At 46.2% G+C, this 15146-nt stretch overlaps 1 protein-coding gene across 1 annotated transcript in view; it reads left to right on the forward strand.

Annotated features, from left to right (window-relative positions):
- The window catches only part of LOC124005266 (roundabout homolog 1-like), a 485264-nt gene that overhangs the window by 449455 nt on the left and 20663 nt on the right, over window positions 1-15146 (forward strand). Inside the window, 5 exon segments of the mRNA XM_046314363.1 lie at window positions 2697-2851; window positions 6904-7296; window positions 8398-8514; window positions 13612-13756; window positions 14161-14415. Of these exon segments, the coding sequence (XP_046170319.1) occupies window positions 2697-2851; window positions 6904-7296; window positions 8398-8514; window positions 13612-13756; window positions 14161-14415 (1065 nt within the window).

A 15146-nucleotide genomic window follows, 5' to 3' on the forward strand; every position in this document is an offset into this window, starting at 1 on the left:
TATCCAAGGACGAGAGGGAACTCGGAACAGGAGATCAAATGAAAGTTCATCAATTCCTGGTGTTGTGAAACTGAAAGTCGCAAGGAGGTAGTGACATGAGTGACAAGTCCAGATCCCAAAGGGCTTCCATCCAATGTAGTAACCCTCATGGGGTCACTTAGAGGTACAGAGGGAACGCCATTCTCCTTCGCCCAGACACCATCCATGAAGTTACCTGCGGCTCCAGAGTCTACCAAGGCTTGAAGGTGAAGCTTGTGGTTGTCCCAGGAAAGGGTGACTGGAATGAGCAGACGGGAGTTGGACGGATAGGAGGAGGTTATGTTTCCCGTTACAGTTCCCCCGGTCTGTACGGGACAGAGCGTTTCCCTGGAGCCCGGGACACGTGGAACGGAAATGGCCCGGTTTTCCGCAATATAGACAGCGTCGCTCCCTCATCCGGCGGTCTCTCTCAGCCTGGGAGATGCGTCCAATCTGCATGGGTTCCGGTGGAGCCAGCGAGGATAAAGGTGGGGACTCGGAGCTGGGACAGATAGGGGCTAGAGGTCTACGGTTGAGTTCTCTCTCTCTCAGACGCTGGTCAATGCGTGAGGCCAACTTGATCAGGGACTCGAGATTGTCCGGTGGTTCCCGAGTGGCCAGTTTATCTTGAATAGTGTCGGAAAGGCCTTTCAGAAAGCACACCGTGAGCGCCTCGTTGTTCCAGCCACTCGCTGCTGCCACCGTGCGGAACTGGATGGCATAGTCCGTCACGCTGCGCCGACCTTGGTGGAGAGCCAGGAGCTGTTTGGCTGAGTCAGGACCACTGCTTGGGCCTTGAAACACTCGTTTGAATTCCTCAGTAAAGGCAGAGTAGCTGGCACAGCAGGAATTATGGGCATCCCACACAGCAGTAGCCCAGGCCAGGGCTTTTTCCGACAGCAGGGTGATGATATATGCGATCTTAGACCGGTCGGTGGGGAACGACGAGGGTTGCAGCTCGAAGGAGAGAGAACATTGGGTGAGAAACCCTTTACAAACACTTGGATCACCTGAGAACCGTTGGGGAGGTGGAAGACGAGGTTCAGCCAGAGGGTTAACTGCCATGGGTACGTGAATCTGAGGTACTGGGACGGGAACTGTTGCCGGGGTAAGTCGATCAGATATCTGCTTTATGGAAGTCAGCATCTCCGACAGAAGATGAGAATGTCTAGCCATTAAGGCCTCTTGCTGAACCAGGGCAACTTTGTGGCGTTGGACAGTCTCCTGGTGGTGGGACAGCATGGCAACAAGGTCCTGGGAACTGGCTGCCTCTGGGTTCATTTTTTGGCTCTGTGTTTCTGTCAGGACCCGGTTACGAACCCGGGTCTCCGGAGTGAGAAACAGCCACTTAACCATCTGAGCCACGAATAGTCGGCAGAACCCAGAAGATGAGGCAGACACAGCAGTACTTGAGACGGTGTATTTAATGAAGTAAAAAGTGAAGTTCTTCAGGAAAACATGTAACTCCACAACCTCAAAAGGAATTCCACAAGAACTAAGGTAATCCTCCAAGACAAAAAGGTAAATCCACAAGGTGGAAGGAATAGCACAAAAATTCTTAAAAGATACTCAAAAAACAAACAAACAAAAACAAAAAACTGAATTCCACAAGAGAGTCCACCGGGATCTACAAGAGTTCACAGAGTACTAGGGCTGGGTGCTAAACATACAAACACAGAGCACAGAACTGAGGAAAACAAAGGGTTTAAATACAATCAGGGGAAACGAGGCACAGGTGCAAATAATAATGGGGATCAAGGGAAAACAAAAGGTCAAAAGGCACAATGGGGGCATCTAGTGACCAAAAACCGGAACAACCCTGGCCAAATCCTGACAAGTTACACATGGAGTAAACAATTAACAAGTCAATAACACAGTATAAAAAAAGGGGGAGTCTATATACAATGTGTGCAAAAGGCACGAGGTAGGCGAATAATTACAATTTTGCAGATTAACACTGGAGTGATAAATGATCAGATGGTCATATACAGGTAGAGATATTGGTGTGCAAAAGAGCAGAAAAGTAAATAAATAAAACACTATGGGGATGAGGTAGGTGAAAATGGGTGGGCTATTTACCAATAGACTATGTACAGCTGCAGCGATCGGTTAGCTGCTCAGATAGTGACCTCCTTTGATCTCCGTTCTGTTCAGTACTTTCAGTCCTTGACTGTAGTTGTGTATTTATACTAAACTTTAAAGGATGATAAAGATGTTCTGTGACACCATGGAATCTACTGGCGGAGTGTTTGTGGTGCATGCCGGGAGTGAATTCTATCTGGCTTTCTAATCCGAGCGGATCGCTAATGCTCACGAGGGCTCAGTGAAACAGTGTCATTGGCCATGGACAAGTCAAGCGCACATAATCTATTTAGCTGAGCTCTCCTCTAATACGCATCCAAGGCCAATGGAGCAGGGAGAGAAAGGTGAGAGAGAGAGAGAGAGAGAGAGAGAGAGAGAGAGAGAGAGAGAGAGAGAGAGAGAGAGAGAGAAGGAGAGGGAGTGATATTTTCTGTAAAACAACAGCCTAGGACCTAGCCATAGGGAAGTGTGACAATTTCAAAATAATAATTTAGTATTGACTGAATCCCCATCGATCTGCCTAAAACCTGTGTTACAGTGGGGCAGCATGTTCCATTGTTAGTCAGTGTTGACTGTTTTGTGCCCCATCCTTCCAGGCCAGGTTTGCTGAACATTGGGGAGTCTGCTACCCAGCCCTGGTTGGCTGATACCTGGCCCAACTCCTGCTCCAATCACAATGACTGTAGCATGAACTGCTGCACCGCAGGACAGGGCAACAGTGACAGCAATCTGGCTACATACAGCCGCCCAGGTGAGTACGCTATGCACTGGAACAACACACCCAAACATAAACTGGACTGAAACAGTTATCAAAATAACTCTGAGGCATCATGCCCATAGGGGGGACAGGGGCACGTGTCCCCTCAACCTGGCTACATACAGCCGCCCAGGTGAGTACGCTGCACACTGGAACAACACACCCAAACATAAACTGGACTGAAACAGTTATCAAAATAACTCTGAGGCATCATGCCCATAGGGGCACAGGGGCACGTGTCCCCTCAACCTGGCTACATACAGCCGCCCAGGTGAGTACGCTGCACACTGGAACAACACACCCAAACATAAACTGGACTGAAACAGTTATCAAAATAACTCTGAGGCATCATGCCCATAGGGGGGACAGGGGCACGTGCCCCCTCAGGTTTACATTTTTTTTTATAGTAATAATAATCATACTACCAGTAAAAAGTTTGGACACACTTAAGTATTCGAGGGTTTTTCTTTATTTTTACTATATTCTACATTGTAGGAAAAGCATCTAACAAGTGCTCAGTATATGTGGGAACTCCTTCAAGACTGTTGTAAAAGCACTCCAGGTGAAGCTGGTTGAGAGAATGTCAAGAGTGCAATGCTGTCATCAAGACAAACGGTGGCTACTTTGAAAAATCGACTATATTTTTTGGTTACTACATGATTCCATGTGTTATTTCATAGTGTTGATGTCTTCACTATTATTCTACAATGTAGAACATTTTACAAATAAATTAAAACCCTTGAATGCGTAAGTGTGTCCAAAACGTTGACTGGTACTGTATATATTATTATGAATTTATTTTGTGTTAGTTTTTTCTTTGTAGTACTACTAGCCTTGTTAAAAGTTGTCTTTAGCCCAGAAAGGTTCCCAATCTCATAACAAGGTTAGAATACTTCAGAAAAGCAAGCAATAACTAAATATATTGAAAAATATTTTACCCAGATTCTAGCAGAGATAAAGTGAAGCATATTTAATAATATTTGTTTTTTAAATAACTACCTGGAGGATACAGACAGAGGTATGCTTAGATATGCATACAAATAAACATATTTCAGGGTCATGGGGCCTAGCCCCCTCAGGACCACCACCCAGCCATTCTCACAGACTTTGTACCTCCTCAGATATCCAGGTTGCATGACTCACGCACCTGCTCTCAAAACCAAGCATAGATAAGAATCATCAAAACAAGCGGATCTATTTGGTAGAAAACAGAGAGAGGTGAAATCTCATATCTGGGTTAGCTCCCTGGAGTCTCTCTATACCTCTCTCCTTGAGAGGTCTCTAGAATAAAAACCTGGGATATGTGGCTTAGGAGTAGGAGTAGTGTGTGTGTTTGATTTATTTCAGGTTAAAGCAGGGTTGTTTTAGGCAGGAAATAAAAGGAGTGCCCTGGAAGGTCCTTATTGGTTTACTCTGCTGCAAATCGAATTGCTCTGCTAATTTCCATACTGTTGTTATAGCCAATAATGTCATTCCCACTAAGTGCTCAGTTATTTAAGAAATGTGGAGCAATGGTTGAGGTCAGGGCAGGACTGCAGACTGCAGCCAACACTGGATGGAGAGATGGAGAGATGGGTGGAGAGAGGGGGGGGGGTACCTGGAAGAGTGCATAGAAAGAAAGGGAATGGGGTAGGAAAAAGAACGATGGGGGGAGGATAAGTAGCATAAACAGAGATAAAGGAAGAGAGAAAGACCGAGGGAGTGGGGAGGAAAGTAAAGAGAGCAGACGAGATGATGGACAGTGATGGAGACAGAGAGGGAGTTATGGTACACACCCAGGTGGCCTCTCATTCAGCAGTACTTTCTATAAACAATACAGAGTGAGTTTGGCTGTGAAGTCCGATGGGCACTCACACACACACACACAATCGAAAGAGCAAAGTTTTCACACTGTACAGAGATAAAGGACCAACAGCTGTCAGAGAGGGGAGAGGTATGGCTCTTGGTGCAGAGTGGGGACAAGGGATTTGAGGTTACACACTACAAGCCTTGGACCCGACCCCTGTCCTAAACCTCCCTTTGACATACAGTAGGCTTAGAAGTTAAACTACAGTAAAGAGACGTGGGTATACAGGACAGTCGTTTGAACATGTGGCACATACTACAGTAGTATTGCCTACCCACTCATTGATTCATTTACATTGTTGACTTCAACCGTCTCCCCAAACAGCCTTACCCACTCTCTTATTGTAGTAGATGTAGTGTTGTACTAAGTGCAGTGCTACGGCTGGGAAAGCATCTTACCCACTCTCTTATTGTAGTAGATGTAGTGTTGTACTAAGTGCAGTGCTACGGCTGGGAAAGCATCTTACCCACTCTCTTATTGTAGTAGATGTAGTGTTGTACTAAGTGCAGTGCTACGGCTGGGAAAGCATCTTACCCACTCTCTTATTGTAGTAGATGTAGTGTTGTACTAAGTGCTGTGCTACGGCTGGGAAAGCATCTTACCCACTCTCTTATTGTAGTAGATGTAGTGTTGTACTAAGTGCAGTGCTACGGCTGGGAAAGCATCTTACCCACTCTCTTATTGTAGTAGATGTAGTGTTGTACTAAGTGCAGTGCTACGGCTGGGAAAGCATCTTACCCACTCTCTTATTGTAGTAGATGTAGTGTTGTACTAAGTGCAGTGCTACGGCTGGGAAAGCATCTTACCCACTCTCTTATTGTAGTAGATGTAGTGTTGTACTAAGTGCAGTGCTACGGCTGGGAAAGCATCTTACCCACTCTCTTATTGTAGTAGATGTAGTGTTGTACTAAGTGCTGTGCTACGGCTGGGATAAGCATCTTACTCAAGGACAAAGAAACACTGTACCCATCAAATACATACCCAACTTCTAAAGTTATCCATGACAGTCAACAAGAGAAAACCTAATCCAACATTCCGTGCTGTGTTTTACATTTCCCTAACATGGTTTGAGTTTGTTTGAGAAGGGGTAACATGTTCTGGTATAATCTCCACCCGGCACAGCCAGAAGAGGACTGGCCACCCCACATAGCCTGGTTCCTCTCTAGGTTTCTTCCTAGGTTTTGGCCTTTCTAGGGAGTTTTCCTAGCCACCGTGCTTCTACACCTGCATTGCTTGCTGTTTTGGGGTTTTAGGCTGGGTTTCTGTACAGCACTTTGAGATATCAGCTGATGTACGAAGGGCTATATAAATACATTTGATTTGATTTGATATGCTAAAATCACTTCTCACTCATCCCCAGTATAAGACGTTAAGGAGCATGCCTGGTGCTGGCTGCTTTGTGTGGCCAACCTAAACCCGGTGAAGGTTTACAGGATCACCGGCTAGGTGACGGAGCCGAGGGATACGAGTTAATGTCCCTTTATCCACCACATAGAGGCCCTTTCTCCACAAGTGCCTCTGAAGTGCCTCAGATATCCCTCGCTTCTTGGAAATGTGAGGCTCACGTGCGTCGGTTGTTCCACCTACAGCCGTCCTTGATATTTACCGCAAGGCTGTCTCTCAGATCTGCTGGAGGATTTGAATATTTTATGAGCCAGAGAACATTGGATCTGACAGTGGAGCTTTGTTCTTTGCTGCACGCTTCCCTCCAACCTTCTGATACAGACATGTTCCACTGTCCTTCTCAATGAGCAAAGCCTCCTCGCCTGGCGTCTGACAGGGAGGATAGACACGCCACCCACGTTGAGCTATGGATAAGACGGAGACATTATAGAGACAGAAGGACAGAGAGAGCAGACAGTGGAAGTATAATAAAGCTCCAGTCAACTGAACCAGATGGGGATATCTGACATAATGAACTGTAGTTTGCACTGAAATATATATATATGTCTAGACTGAAGGCACAGTGATCTGTTGAAAGGTACAAATGACTCAGGCTGATTTATTTCTGTGTCATTCTGAAATGTTAATCTTTTCATCTTATTTTTATCGGAATGTGATGCCAGTGAATACAACTGAATACAATGCCGTTCGTGCCGTCCGTGCACTTGGCAAACCTCTTCTTCTGAACCTAGCTATAGAATCTAGTCTGATCTTTGACTAAACCCTGCACCCTGCACCCGCTCCCCATGTTATCCAGCCGACTGCATCGCCAACTATAACAACCAGATGGAGAGCAAACAGACCAACCTGATGGTGCCTGAGGGAGGAGTGTACGGAGACGTGGACCTCTCCAACAAGATCAACGAGATGAAGACCTTCAACAGCCCCAACCTGAAGGACGGACGCTTCGTTGGGCCGGGTGGACCAGGGGGACAGCCCACCCCGTACGCCACCACACAGCTCATCCAGTCGTCTATCCTGGGCAACAACATCAACACAGACAGAGACAGAGGGAGAGGAGGAGGAGGGGGAGGGGAGATGAACGAGAAACATGGCTGGAAACCCACCCCGGTTCAGCTGCAGAAGCAACAGGAAATGACCTCACAGCTCCACCAGTATAACATCATGGAGCAGAACAAGCTAAACAAGGGTGAGTGTGTGGTGGGAATCGGTGGAGGTTAGGAGGTCAAAACATAGCCGCCTTCCATCTTTCTTTCTTCCCTTCTTTCTTTCCCTTTATCTTTTGGGATGGACCCACCATGCTGAAGAATGTTCCTTTTTCCACTCGCTTCCCTGCTGCCCCACATTCAGTCATATTGATAGAGACCATCATCAGTCTCTCTCTCATTGTCTCTTATGCATTTACTTAGCTCCTCTTTCCTCTCTGTGTTCATATATAATCTCTGCTCTACATTCTGGGTCAGTTTCTGTCTTTTCAGTCTGGGTTGTTCTTCATGGGTAAAGTCACGTTGCAACAGGTGTAAGGATGTTCTCCAGGTGTCTCAGGTATCTGAAGGAGAGAGAAACATTTCTGTTGGAACTGATAGGCACTGATCTAAACTGTCGTCACCTTGTTCTTTCCTGCAGGAAAGAACTGCTGCTTCAGTAACACTGTTTTCAGTTTGGTCATGGTCTCTTGTGTGGAACAGAAATTGCTTGTCTTCTCTTTCAGCACTATTAGGAAGACAACATGATGTTATTGCATGATATTACTCCAGACTGTTTGTTGTGACAGTTTAAAATTACATTTAAACTTATTACATTTACATTTAAGTCATTTAGCAGACGCTCTTATCCAGAGCGACTTACAAATTGGTGCATTCACCTTATGACATCCAGTGGAACAGTCACTTTACAATAGTGCATCTATATTATTATATTATTATTATAAATCTTAAAGGGGGGGGGGTGAGAGGGATTACTTATCCTATCCTAGGATAAGTAATCCCTCTCACCCCCCCCTTTAAGATTTAGATGCACTATTAGAGGTGTATGACAGACATTTAAACACATCGCTGGTTAAGATCATTATTTAGATGTGTTATTACAATGTTAGCACTTATGTTAGCCTAACTGTGATCATTAGTCATTTAAACTCAAACAGTCTCTATGCATCTTTTGATATCATAATGTCCCCTTCTGTCATTCATTTTCATAAGCTATCTGTGCTTTTCTAATGCGATAATGTAGTGTATGTTGCCCTGCGACCCACCTTCATCATGCTTACCATCCTCCTCCTCTCCCCTACCAGACCACTATAGAGGAGGGGATAGTCCCATGGCTACCACCATCCTCTATAACCAGGCCCACGAGGCCCACACAGGGGGATCCTACAACAGCTCTGACCGTGGCAGCAGCAGCACCTCTGGTGAGAGAGAGGGGAAGGAGGGGGGACAGGGGCAGACAGGGGTTGTCACATCCACAGCCAGATGGCTGGTGTTTTACTGCCTGGATTTTCACTCAATCGCTCTTGTTGTTGTTGTTTCCAGTTCATTATTATTTATATAAAACCACTTAATCACTTTCAACCCAGAAGCTCCATTTCTAAATCATTATTTTCCTCAAAAGCAATAAATCATAGTGGGACTAATAATGCATGATGCTTTAAAATGGTAATTTTGATTAATTTCCACGTCAGTCTCTTGAAGAAGAATGAAAAGCAGCCTTCAGTGGAGGGAAAATGGAGAAAACAAAGAAAGAGAAAAGAAACGTCAGGCTTCAGTTCCCATTCTGTGTGTTCCCAGTCTGTGTGTTCCCATTCTGTGTGTTCCCAGTCTGTGTGTTCCCAGTCTGTGTGTTCCCAGTCTGTGTGTTCCCATTCTGTGTGTTCCCAGTCTGTGTGTTCCCATTCTGTGTGTTCCCAGTCTGTGTGTTCCCAGTCTGTGTGTTCCCAGTCTGTGTGTTCCCATTCTGTGTGTTCCCAGTCTGTGTGTTCTCATTCTGTGTGTTCCCAGTCTGTGTGTTCCCATTCTGTGTGTTCCCATTCTGTGTGTTCCCAGTCTGTGTGTTCCCATTCTGTGTGCTCCCATTCTGTGTGTCCCCAGTCTGTGTGTTCCCATTCTGTGTGCTCCCAGTCTGTGTGTTCCCATTCTGTGTGTTCCCTGTCTGTGTGTTCCCATTCTGTGTGCTCCCATTCTGTGTGTTCCCAGTCTGTGTGTTCCCAGTCTGTGTGTTCCCATTCTGTGTGCTCCCATTCTGTGTGTTCCCATTCTGTGTGTTCCCAGTCTGTGTGTTCCCAGTCTGTGTGTTCCCAGTCTGTGTGTTCCCAGTCTGTGTGCTCCCATTCTGTGTGCTCCCATTCTGTGTGTTCCCATTCTGTGTGTTCCCAGTCTGTGTGTTCCCATTCTGTGTGCTCCCATTCTGTGCTCCCATTCTGTGTGTTCCCAGTCTGTGTGTTCCCATTCTGTGTGCTCCCATTCTGTGCTCTCCCAGTCTGTGTGTTCCCAGTCTGTGTGTTCCCAGTCTGTGTGTTCCCATTATGTGTGTTCCCATTCTGTGTGTTCCCAGTCTGTGTGTTCCCATTCTGTGTGCTCCCATTCTGTGCTCCCATTCTGTGTGTTCCCATTCTGTGTGTTCCCAGTCTGTGTGTTCCCATTCTGTGTGCTCCCAGTCTGTGTGTTCCCAGTCTGTGTGTTCCCAGTCTGTGTGTTCCCATTCTGTGTGTTCCCATTCTGTGTGTTCCCAGTCTGTGTGTTCCCATTCTGTGTGCTCCCATTCTGTGCTCTCATTCTGTGTGTTCCCATTCTGTGTGTTCCCATTCTGTTTGTTCCCAGTCTGTTTGTTCCCAGTCTGTGTGTTCCCATTCTGTGTGTTCCCATTCTGCGTGTTCCTATTCTGTGTGTTCCTATTCTGTGTGCTCTCATTCTGCGTGTTCCTATTCTGTGTGGTCCCATTCTGTGTGTTCCCATTCTGTGTGTTCCCAGTCTGTGTGTTCCCATTCTGTGTGTTCCCATTCTGTGTGTTCCCAGTCTGTGTGTTCCCATTCTGTGTGCTCCCATTCTGTGCTCCCATTCTGTGTGTTCCCATTCTGTGTGTTCCCAGTCTGTGTGTTCCCATTCTGTGTGCTCCCAGTCTGTGTGTTCCCAGTCTGTGTGTTCCCATTCTGTGTGTTCCCAGTCTGTGTGTTCCCATTCTGTGTGCTCCCATTCTGTGCTCTCCCAGTCTGTGTGTTCCCATTCTGTGTGTTCCCAGTCTGTGTGTTCCCATTCTGTGTGCTCCCATTCTGTGTGTTCCCATTCTGTGTTCCCAGTCTGTGTGTTCCCATTCTGTGTGCTCCCATTCTGTGCTCCCATTCTGTGTGTTCCCATTCTGTGTGTTCCCAGTCTGTGTGTTCCCATTCTGTGTGCTCCCAGTCTGTGTGTTCCCAGTCTGTGTGTTCCCAGTCTGTGTGTTCCCATTCTGTGTGTTCCCATTCTGTGTGTTCCCAGTCTGTGTGTTCCCATTCTGTGTGCTCCCATTCTGTGCTCCCATTCTGTGTGTTCCCAGTCTGTGTGTTCCCATTCTGTGTGCTCCCATTCTGTGCTCTCCCAGTCTGTGTGTTCCCATTCTGTGTGTTCCCAGTCTGTGTGTTCCCATTCTGTGTGCTCCCATTCTGTGTGTTCCCATTCTGTGTGTTCCCAGTCTGTGTGTTCCCATTCTGTGTGCTCCCATTCTGTGCTCCCATTCTGTGTGTTCCCATTCTGTGTGTTCCCAGTCTGTGTGTTCCCATTCTGTGTGCTCCCAGTCTGTGTGTTCCCAGTCTGTGTGTTCCCATTCTGTGTGTTCCCATTCTGTGTGTTCCCAGTCTGTGTGTTCCCATTCTGTGTGCTCCCATTCTGTGCTCTCATTCTGTGTGTTCCCATTCTGTGTGTTCCCATTCTGTTTGTTCCCAGTCTGTTTGTTCCCAGTCTGTGTGTTCCCATTCTGTGTGTTCCCATTCTGCGTGTTCTTATTCTGTGTGTTCCTATTCTGTGTGCTCTCATTCTGCGTGTTCCTATTCTGTGTGGTCCCATTCTGTGTGTTCCCATTCTGTGTGTCCCCAGTCTGTGTGTTCCCATTCTGTGTGCTCCCATTCTGTGCTCCCATTCTGTGTGTTCCCAGTCTGTGTGTTCCCATTCTGTGTGCTCCCATTCTGTGCTCTCCCAGTCTGTGTGTTCCCATTCTGTGTGTTCCCATTCTGTGTGCTCCCATTCTGTGTGTTCCCATTCTGTGTGTTCCCAGTCTGTGTGTTCCCATTCTGTGTGCTCCCATTCTGTGCTCCCATTCTGTGTGTTCCCATTCTGTGTGTTCCCAGTCTGTGTGTTCCCATTCTGTGTGCTCCCAGTCTGTGTGTTCCCAGTCTGTGTGTTCCCATTCTGTGTGTTCCCATTCTGTGTGTTCCCAGTCTGTGTGTTCCCATTCTGTGTGCTCCCATTCTGTGCTCTCATTCTGTGTGTTCCCATTCTGTGTGTTCCCATTCTGTGTGCTCCCATTCTGTGCTCTCATTCTGTGTGTTCCCATTCTGTGTGTTCCCAGTCTGTGTGTTCCCATTCTGTGTGCTCCCATTCTGTGCTCTCATTCTGTGTGTTCCCATTCTGTGTGTTCCCATTCTGTTTGTTCCCAGTCTGTTTGTTCCCAGTCTGTGTGTTCCCATTCTGTGTGTTCCCATTCTGTGTGTTCCCATTCTGCGTGTTCCTATTCTGTGTGCTCCCATTCTGTGTGTTCCCATTCTGTTTGTTCCCATTCTGTGTGCTCCCATTTTGTGCTCCCATTCTGTGTGTTCCCATTCTGTGTGTTCCCATTCTGTTTGTTCCCATTCTGTGTGCTCCCATTCTGTGCTCCCATTCTGTGTGTTCCCAGTCTGTGTGTTCCCATTCTGTGTGCTCCCATTCTGTGCTCCCATTCTGTGTGTTCCCAGTCTGTGTGTTCCCATTCTGTGTGCTCCCATTCTGTGCTCCCATTCTGTGTGTTCCCATTCTGTTTGTTGCCAGTCTGTTTGTTCCCAGTCTGTGTGATCCCATTCTGTGTGTTCCCATTCTGTTTGTTCCCATTCTGTGTGCTCCCATTATGTGCTCCCATTCTGTGTGTTCCCATTCTGTTTGTTCCCAGTCTGTGTGTTCCCAGTCTGTGTGTTCCCATTCTGTGCTCCCATTCTGTGTGTTCCCATTCTGTTTGTTTCCAGTCTGTGTGTTCCCATTCTGTGTGTTCCCATTCTGTGTGTTCCTATTCTGTGTGTTCCCATTCCATGTGTTCCCATTCTGTGTGTTCCCATTCTGTGTGTTCCCAGTCTGTCTGTTTCCTGTCTGTGTGTGTTTCCAGTCAATTTCCTGTCTCTGTGTGTTTCCAGTCTGTGTCAGTTTCCCAGTAAGTGTCAGTTTCCCAGTAAGTGTCAGTTTCCCAGTCTGTGTCAGTTACCCAGTAAGTGTCAGTTTCCCAGTAAGTGTCAGTTTCCCAGTCTGTGTCAGTTTCCCAGTCTGTGTCAGTTGTCCAATGTGTCAGTTTTCCAGTCTGTCAGTTTTCCAATCTGTCAGTTTTCCAGTCTGTGTTCGTTTTCCAGTAAGTGTCAGTTTTCTAGTCTGTGTTCGTTTTCCAGTCTGTGTTCGTTTTCCAGTCTGTGTCAGTTTTCCAGCCTGTCAGTTTTCCAGTCTGTCTGTTTTCCAGTCTGTGTCAGTTTTCCAGTCTGTGTCAGTTTTCCAGTCTGTGTGTGTATACATATGCTGATGTTGAAGTTGAGCAAATTTCAATCCCGTGGGTTAACAGAAAATGAAATACCACGTTTGTGAGTGTTTTTCTGTCGTGTGAGCTAGTCACTGGACGTTTTATTTGGTTCTTCCTTGTTGCTCAGACAGTTGTTTGTAAAAAAACATTAATTACCGTCCCCTTCATTCCGCCAAAGAGGAGGATAATCTCATCAGAGCTGCAGTGTTTGTTTCTGGACAAGGACTAATGACACACACATTCCAGAGGGAATGCAACACTGCCTCCATAACGCCCAGGATCCATTCCGATATTGTATATGAAGTTCAGCTCATTAAAGAGCAGCCCTCTGTGCTCGCTGAGCTCACAGCTCATTGGTTTCTCATTCTAATTGGCTGCTGTTAATTGGCCTCTGATGTTTTCTGCTTTTTTTTCACGTTTTTCTTTTTTCTCTTGGCAATGGTGAACATTAGTTGAAAAATGACTGTGTTTTTGATGGCATGGCTGGCATTAATTACACATTGAGAGATAATGTGCATGGTGCATTTTCGCAACATCCATAAAGTACGGGGTTGCCATTAGCTGACATGCTCTCGTGTAAAATTATATATTTTTTTTATCTGTGTAAATCCCACGCTGTAATTATCCCTGTTTGTTCCTATTCTATTATCTGCTGTCAATGTATTCATTTCGCTGCTGATTTAACATTATTCAACTATGTAGATGGTTGTGAGACAGAGGAGGATGTGGGAGTGGGGATGTGTGTCTGCATGTTTCTGACTGAAGGAGTTCTTTGTTCATGTTTTTCCAGGGAGTCAAGGTCAAAAGAAGGGAGTGCGCACCCCCAAACTACCCAAACAGAGTGCAATGAACTGGGCTGACCTTCTGCCTCCTCCCCCTGCTAACCCACCTCCCTGCCGCAACATGGAGGAGTACTCCCTGTCTATGGACGAGAGGTGGGACATGTCTACACACACACACACACACACACACACACACACACACACACACACACACACACACACACACACACACACACACACACACACACACACACACACACACACACACACACACACACACACACACACACACACACACACACACACACACACACACACACACACACACACACACACACCTCCCTGCCACTCTGCCCTTTCATTTACTGAAAGAGTGTTAGATTTGTCCTAAGCATTTTTGTTCTATTGTTTATCACTGCTAGGTTCATGTCAAACCTTTTCCTTTACCTTGGTAGCAGCACAACATGACTATATACTAGCGACATTGTTCCAGCTATGAATGTTATTGTCACGTTGAGTGACATCCAACTAATCAGTGTGTTTCACTGTGTTGACAGCTATGACCCAGACATGCAGTGCTCCCTGCCCCCCTCCCGCATGTACCTGCAGCCAGACGAACTGGAGGAGGAGGAAGAGGAGGAGGAGGAGATGGAGAGGGGTCCCACTCCACCTGTCAGAGGGGCTGCCTCGTCCCCCGCCGCGGTGTCCTACAGCCACCAGTCCACAGCCACCCTCACCCCCTCACCCCAGGATGAGCTGCAACCCATGCTCCAAGACACTGCCGACAGCATTGGCTCTGGACACGAGCGCAGGTACTGGGATGTGTTATTCTGGATTAAAATAGACTCTGATTGGCTGATATACAGTGGGTATCATAAGTATTCACCCTCCCCCTATTTTAACAGTCTATTGTGTTACAAAGTGGGAATGAAATATATTTAATTGTGATTTTTTCCCGGGGTCATTGATCTACACAAGATACTCCATAATGTTAAAGTGAAAAAAACATTCTATAAATGTACAATAAAATAAAAATATGGTCGTTGCGTAAGTATTCACCCCATAAATGAGTTCAGTTAGACCTAAATGAGTTCAGTTAGACCTAAATGAGTTCAGTGAGACCTAAATGAGTTCAGTTAGACCTAAATGAGTTCAGTGAGACCTAAATGAGTTCAGTTAGACCTAAATGAGTTCAGTTAGACCTAAATGAGTTCAGTGAGACCTAAATGAGTTCAGTTAAATCAAATCAAATCAAATTTATTTATATAGCCCTTCGTACGTCAGCTGATATCTCAAAGTGCTGTACAGAAACCCAGCCTAAAACCCCAAACAGCAAACAATGCAGGTGTAAAAGCACGGTGGCTAGGAAAAACTCCCTAGAAAGGCCAAAACCTAGGAAGAAACCTAGAGAGGAACCGGGCTATGTGGGGTGGCCAGTCCTCTTCTGGCTGTGCCGGGTAGAGATTATAACAGAACATGACCAAGATGTTCAAATGTTCATAAATGACCAGCATGGTCATTTAGTTAGACCTAAATGAGTTCA

This window comes from Oncorhynchus gorbuscha, linkage group LG19 (genome assembly GCF_021184085.1).
Source record: "Oncorhynchus gorbuscha isolate QuinsamMale2020 ecotype Even-year linkage group LG19, OgorEven_v1.0, whole genome shotgun sequence".
NCBI classification, from domain to species: Eukaryota; Metazoa; Chordata; class Actinopteri; order Salmoniformes; family Salmonidae; genus Oncorhynchus; species Oncorhynchus gorbuscha.